We start from the raw sequence: 7,500 nt of genomic DNA, 5'->3' as shown, positions 1-7,500 counted from the left end.
GTACCGGGCATGTTCAACTTCGAGATTAAAACATGTCCCAGCAAGGTTGGGCCTTGGAAACACGAACCGTGCAAGTTCACCTTTATGGATGCTGTAGATCCTAATGCAACCCTTGTTGCCATACAAGAAGAAACAGGCCAGGAGATTTCATTCCCATTGCCAGGTAGGAGTTCTTATGTTTGTTTTGCAAGGTTAATGATATCATTTTATTAAAGCTAGGGCCCTCAATTCAATGGTATTCGCTTAGATGTCTTGATTCTTAACTTTTACACCCGTTGTTCCACTCTGAAATTAGATGGCTGTGACGAGGAGAGCTATTTCAACGATTACTGTAATTTCGGACCGAGGTTGATCCATTTTCGGGAGAGGAGAATCATCCATTGGACCACAAATTCTCAGATTTAAAAGTCGTTGATGCTGGTGTCCCATCTTGTAGCTTAGTTAAGAGTGAATTTTTCAACATTGCAATACAGGGTTGTGATCAGATATCAATTAGACTTTCTGAGAATCTGTCAGCATTCAAAGGTTGATGTTATGGATAAATAAGATTAAACCTGAAAAGACTTAACCATTTCCATATCTCAGTGTACATCTATTTTTTTATTCAATTACAAAATATTACTGAGGAATATATGAGGCGTCCAGAAACAAAGGGTCACCCCCGCCACTTATACCGGTTTCAAGTTAAGCATGGATAGTGAAAAGCGTATATATGTATATATATATATATATATATATATATATATATACATATATATATTATATATATATATATATATATATATATATATATATATATATATATACATATATATATTGGTAGGAGGCCATGTTGTATACATGATTTCAAGAAGTCTACAGCGACAATGGCGTTGTTGAGCTTATATTGAAGCTTTAATTTATATATATATATATATATATATATATACATATATATGTATATATATATATATATATATATATATGTGTGTATATATATATATATATATATATATATATATATATATATATACGTGCTTAATTCAAAACCAGTAAACGTGGCGGATATACCACTTTGTTTCTGGACGTCTCATACATCCAGCCTAACTAGAGTTTGATCATTATATTCCAGAACATGTACTTAAAGACAGCTAGTTAAGAAACCCTTTCAACATTAAAACTGAAGATCTGCATGATGAAACTGCAAATATCAGCAAGATTAAATTATCGAGATCCAGAGTGATGAAATATTTCATTATTATTTTGAAAATAAAAATTAATCACTGAGCTAATTTTGAATCAAACTTTACAAAGATTTTTTTTTTTTTTTTTAATGTGAATCCCTGAAAGCGCTCCTTCCCTTTGATAAAACTGTCGTGTGTGAGGTAGAATTTTCAGCTCTCACAGTGACGAAGACAAAGGATTACAAAGGAGGAGCATACCGACAGGAGACCTCTTGGTCCATAACTAGGTCGGATGCGAAAAAATATGATAATGATAAATAAATAAACAAATAGAATGATGATAATAATTATAATGATGATAATAATAATAATAATAATAATAATAATAATAGTAATAATAATAATAATAATAATAATAATAATAATAATAATAATAATAATAATAATAATAATAATAATAATAATAATAATAATAATAATAATAATAATAATAATGATAATAATAATAATAATAATAATATTAATAATAATAATAGTAATAATGATAATAATAACAATAATAACAATAATAATAATAATTATGATAATAATAATAATGATAATAATAATAATAGTAATAATGATAATAATAATAATAATAATAATATTAATAATAATAATAATAATAATAATAATAATAATAATAATAATAATAATAATAATAATAATAATAATAATAATAATAATAATAATAATAATAATAATAATAATTATAATAATAATGATAATATAAATAATAATAAATAAAATAAATGAATAAATACAGTTAAATAGTAAACAAACAGGTAAATAGTTAATAATAATAAATGGACAGATAAGTAAAAATTAATAATGATCAAATGAATGATAATAAACAAACAGACAAATAATAACAAACAAATTATATAAAATAAATGGTAGGCGTTACATCATCTTGCTTAGATGTTTATCTGAACGAATCTTAAAGCTTCGAACTGAACAACATTGTGCTCCCTCTGCAGGGAGTTTATTCCATTCATTAATCACGGTCAATTAAATCAATTTATTGACAGTTTGAGACCATTATTTCTTGTCTGATTCTCATTCAGCGTGGAAATTTTGTCAATTTTGATTTTATCAATTCTGTATCAAGTCACCGCTGAGTCTATGATTTTTTAGAGTAAATAACTTAATATGTTTCAGTCGATTTTCGTATAATTTATTTTCTATATTTTGAATGAGTGTTGTGGCTCGCCATTGTACTTTTTTAAATCTGTCAATGTTTGTAATGAGATTCGGTGACCATATAGAAATAGCATATTCCAATTGTGGACGAACTAACGATTGATATAGCTTGTTAATGAGTGATGGGCTTTTGAAGTCAGATCGCTGTTAGCGCCTGTTGCACTAATCTCTAAATTAGTTCTTATTCTTTTGTAATAGTATAATTCTTCATTCACAACTTTCCTCACTTTCATTTTATCATTGTAGTATTGTAAGTCACTCGTCTATAGGCCCCATGCCTTTATCCTCTCTTAAGTATGTTTCCACTAATTCTTCTATAACCAGTTATTAAAGTTTCATGATGAGTTGAATTAAAATGGGGATATAGTTTTCTTATCTTCTTTTCTACTAAGTAATTACACTTGGTTACACCAAGGGACTCCCTCACGGGATCCCTACACAATACGTCAAGCCACCTTCGTTCTGACGTCACTATTTCATTCATCCAATATCCTTTTACTTCTCAAACAAGTGCCACTCCTTAAAGGCGTGACTTAACCTCCATGCGCCAATAATTTTTTCTTCTCCTCCACCTTTTTCTCCAATCAGAGAGGCTGTTATACTGTTTCAAGCGATATTATTTACGTAAGCATTATGTCGCAACAGAAATGGCTTATGCGTTTACAATTTTGCCACATCAGCATTGTTTACAATATACAAGGCGCAAACGAGCGCGAGTATGACTAAGCAATTTCTGTCGGCCGTTGCTTTTAAACCTTTAGTAATAAAATTTACATTCGTCTCCACCTACCCCTCTATCTGCCCAAATGTCTACCTCTATCTACCGGCCTCTTACATCGCGCAATCAGTCCTAGAAACATATTTGCTTTCTCAGAGGCTGAAATAACCGCTTAGTTGATTTGAGATCGTTGCTGATTATTACGCCGACCACCTTTTCACTATCCACTTTTGTTAACGGAATTTCCAAATAACTTGTAATCGTACTTACTGTTATTTTTACCTATATGCATAACCTTGCATTAATTGTGTTAAAATTCATTACCCTTTTTCAGGCCATTGCTGTAGCTTATCTAAATCTCCTTGAATAGTTAATTGGTTTAAGTGATCATTTGCCATTCCGCGCAGTTTGTATCATCAGCAAATTTGGAGACCATTTATTTCAGTCCGTGCTCTATATCATTTATATATTCTATGAATCGAAGTAAGTGAGAAATGAGGAGGTGAGGAGGAGAACAGGGGTGGAAAGGGAGCTGGGAGATAGGGTTGATGAAAGAATATTAGGATGGTTTGGACACATGGAAAGAATGAGAGAAGAAAGACTAGTAAAAGAGGTATGGAAGGCAGATGTGGAGGGAGTGAACATGAGGGGACGTCCTAGGATGAGATGGATGGATGGGGTGAAGGGGGCTTTGGGGAAGAGGGGAATGTCTGTTGAGGAAGGAAGGGAGAGGACGGAAGACAGGTGAATGGAGAATGGTTGTATATGGATGATGTTGTGATTGCATGAGGAGGAATGGGTGGGGGGGTGGGGGTGAGGTAGTATGTGTGAGCAAATTTTGACGCAGCCCGAAGGGATTTCTCCCCGTCCTCTCCTTATATGCAAGGGGGGACGGAGAGGGGGGGTCGCCGATTGAATGAAGCGGCCTTGCTGTGGATGTGCTGTGTCTTGCGACACTGCTTCTGACCCAGGGCGGTTGGCAAGGTGCAGGGATGACCCGTCATCCAGGAGGTGCTCAGATGAGAGGGAGTGTGGGAGGGGTGTGGAGTGTATTTAGGGATGAAATGGGTGGGAGTGTTTTTATGCCTTTCCCTTTTTGGCTACCTCCCTTGTAAGGGGGAAAAAGCCTTGGTATATGTATGTATGTATGTATGAATCGAAGTGGCCCAAGAATGGAACCTTGAGGAACTACGCTCGTAAAAAAATTTCATCTAGTAGTTTTGCCATTTAGAACAACTCTGTTTTCGATCGTTTAACCAATTACTAGTCCAACTTAATAGGCTACCACTTATTCCATATGAAGCTAATTTAGTAAGTAGTCTTTCGTGGGGGACAGTATCAACAGTTTTTGCAAAGTCTAGCTATATTAAGCCTATATTATTATTTTTTGTCATAATTCGAGAAAAGAAAAGAGAAGTAAAGCAAAAGGTAAAGGAGGCAAAGAGGAGAGCAGATGTGAAATGGGGTAAGAGTATGACAGAAAATTTTGAAAGTAATAAAAAGATGTTTTGGAAAGAAATTAAGAGAGGAAGAGGAGGCGAATCAAGTAGGGAAGAAAAGGTAAAAGGTGCAGATGGAGAGATGATAATGGAAGAGAAGGCAGTAAGGGGAAGATGGGCAGAATATTTTAGGGAGTTGCTAAATGTGAAGGAGGATAGGGAAGGAAAGAGCTGCAGTGGGAAATGAGAAGAAAATGAGAGTGATGAGTGAGGAGAATGGAGGAGAAATAAGGAAGGATGAGGTGAAGGTAGCTGTAAAGATGATGAAAGCAGGTAAGGCACCTGGTCTGGATGGATGCCATGCAGAATGTCTGAAAAAGGGAGGTTCAGTGATGGTGGACTGGTTGGTGAGGTTATTTAATGTTTGCTGGAGAGAGGGTAGAGTACCGGAGGACTGGAGGAGTGCCTGTATAGTTCCTCTTTACAAGGGAAAAGGGGACAAGTGTGAATGTAGTAGTTTCAGAGGGATTAGCCTGTTAAGTGTAATAGGGAAGGCTTATGGGAGGATCTTGATTGAGAGGATTAGGAGAGGAACAGAAGGAGTAATTGGTGAGGAACAGTGTGGATTTAGGACAGGTAGAGGTTGTGTAGATCAGATCTTTGTGGTAAGACAGATATGTGAGAAAGCTATAGGAAAGGGGAAGGATGTATTTTGGGCTTTTATGGATCTGGAAAAGGCTTACAATAGGGTAGACAGAAAGGCACTGTGGGATGTTATGCAGATTTATGGGATAGGAGGAAAGCTTTTGGGAGCTGTCAAGAGTTTTTATGAGAGTAGTAGAGCTTGTGTCAGGATTAGAAATGGAGAGAGTGAGTGGTTTGAAGTAAAGGTGGGACTTCGTCAAGGATGCGTTATGTCGCCCTGGCTGTTCAACTTATACATGGATGGGGTGGTGCGAGAGGTGAATGCTAGGGTAGTGGGTCAGGGATTGGAGATGGTTAAAGAAAATGGAGAAAAGTGGGAGGTGAGCCAGCTGTTGTTTGCTGACGACACTGCGCTTGTGGCAGGATCGGAGGAAGGATTGAGGAAGCTGGTGGCAGAGTTTGGGAGAGTATGTGATAGAAGAAAGCTAAAGATAAATGTGGGTAAAAGTAAGGTGATGAGATGTACAAGGGGTGAAAGTGGCAGTAGGCTGGAAGTGAACATTAAGGGAGAGCGACTGGAGGAAGTGGATAGTTTTAGATACTTGGGTGCAAGTGTAGTAGGAAAAGGTGGAGTGAAGGTGGAGGTAGAATGTAGATTGAGAGAAGCGAGTAAATGCCTTGGTGGATTAAAGAGTGTAATGAGGAATAGACATTTAGGAATGGATGCGAAGAGGAGACTGTATGAAGGAGTGATTGTGCCAACAGCACTGTATGGGGCAGAAACGTGGAACATAAGTGAAGAAGAGAGAAGGAGATTGAATGTGTTTGAGATGAGGTGTCTGAGAAGTATGGTGGGGGTTACTAGGCTGGATAGAGTGAGAAATGAGGAGGTGAGGAGGAGAACAGGGGTGAAAAAGGAGCTGGGAGTTAGGGTTGATGAAAGAATATTATGATGGTTTGGACACATGGAAAGAATGAGTGAAAAAAGACTAGTAAAAGAGGTATGGAAGGCAGATGTGGAGGGAGTGAACATGAGGGGACGTCCTAGGATGAGGTGGATAGATTGGGTGAAGGGGGCTTTGGGGAAGAAGGGAATGTCTGTTGAGGAAGGAAGGGAGAGGACGGAAGACAGAGGTGAGTGGAGAATGGTTGTATATGGATGATGTTGTGATTGCATGAGGAGGAATGGGTGGGTGGGTGGGGGGGGTGTAGTATGTGTGAGTAAATTTTGACGCAGCCCGAAGGGATTTCTCCCCGTCCTCACCTTATATGCAAGGGGGGACGGAGAGGGGGGGGGGTCGCCGATTAAATGAAGCGGCCTTGCTGTGGATGTGCTGTGTCTTGCGACACTGCTTCTGACCCAGGGCGGTTGGCAAGGTGCAGGGATGACCCGTCATCCAGGAGGTGCTCAGATGAGAGGGAGTGTGGGAGGGGTGTGGAGTGTATTTAGGGATGAAATGGGTGGGAGTGTTTTTATGCCTTTCCCTTTTTGGCTACCTCCCTTGTAAGGGGGAAAAATCCTTGGTATATGTATGTATAATTCGAGATTCCCGTTTTGTAGAATTCGAGTAAATTAGTCTGAATCCATGATGGCTATCATTTATTAGTTACTTTCTTAATGGTGTTCGATAGCATCTCTGATGATAGTTTCCATCATTTTACAAAGGATTACAAAGGCAAAGCATGCCGACAGGAGACCTTTTGATCCATATCTAGGTCGGATGCAAAAAAAAAAAAAAAAAAAAAAAAAAAAAAAAAAATCATATTAATAATAAATTAAAACTATAACAATAATAAATTAAAACTATAACAATGTAAATAACAATTAAAATACATAAATAAATGCATTGGTATAGTTGAATAACAAACAAACAGGTAAATAGTAAATGATAATAAATTGACATATAACTAATAATAAATGAAAATCAGACAGACAAATTATAACAAAACAAAAACAAATAATATAACATAAATTATAATAATTACAGCATCTTACTTAGGTATTTATCTAAATGATTCTTAAAGCTTCGAACTGAACTACATTGCACTACCTGTGCAGGAAGTTTATTCCATTCATTAACTACACGGTTGGCAAAGTTGTTTCTACCTACTTCCAAATTGAATCTATTTCCGGACAGTTTGAGACCATTGTTTCTTGTCTGATTCTCATTCAATGTGAAAATTTGGTCACTTTTGATGTTGTCAATTCCCTTTAAAATCTTAAAGACCTGTATCAAGCTACCTCTGAGTCTACGCTTTTTTAGGGAAAACAGATTCATGTGCTTAAGTCGAT

General features: G+C 36.5%; 1 protein-coding gene across 1 annotated transcript in view; it reads left to right on the top strand.

Annotated features, from left to right (window-relative positions):
* The window catches only part of LOC143030166 (uncharacterized), a 36,956-nt gene extending 35,822 nt beyond the window's left edge, over positions 1 to 1,134 (top strand). The window contains exons 6-7 of the mRNA XM_076193328.1: positions 1 to 163; positions 1,112 to 1,134. The exon at positions 1 to 163 is cut by the window's left edge and continues 47 nt beyond it. Of these exons, the coding sequence (XP_076049443.1) occupies positions 1 to 163; positions 1,112 to 1,134 (186 nt within the window). The remainder of the gene's footprint in view (positions 164 to 1,111) is intronic.
* Positions 1,135 to 7,500: the final 6,366 nt, after the last annotated feature.

The sequence above is a fragment of the Oratosquilla oratoria genome, chromosome 12 (assembly GCF_046742065.1).
Source record: "Oratosquilla oratoria isolate Oo_2021 chromosome 12, ASM4674206v1, whole genome shotgun sequence".
Taxonomy (NCBI): domain Eukaryota; kingdom Metazoa; phylum Arthropoda; class Malacostraca; order Stomatopoda; family Squillidae; genus Oratosquilla; species Oratosquilla oratoria.
Note: the sequence above shows the minus strand (reverse complement) of the source record. Positions and strands in the feature narration are given on the sequence as shown.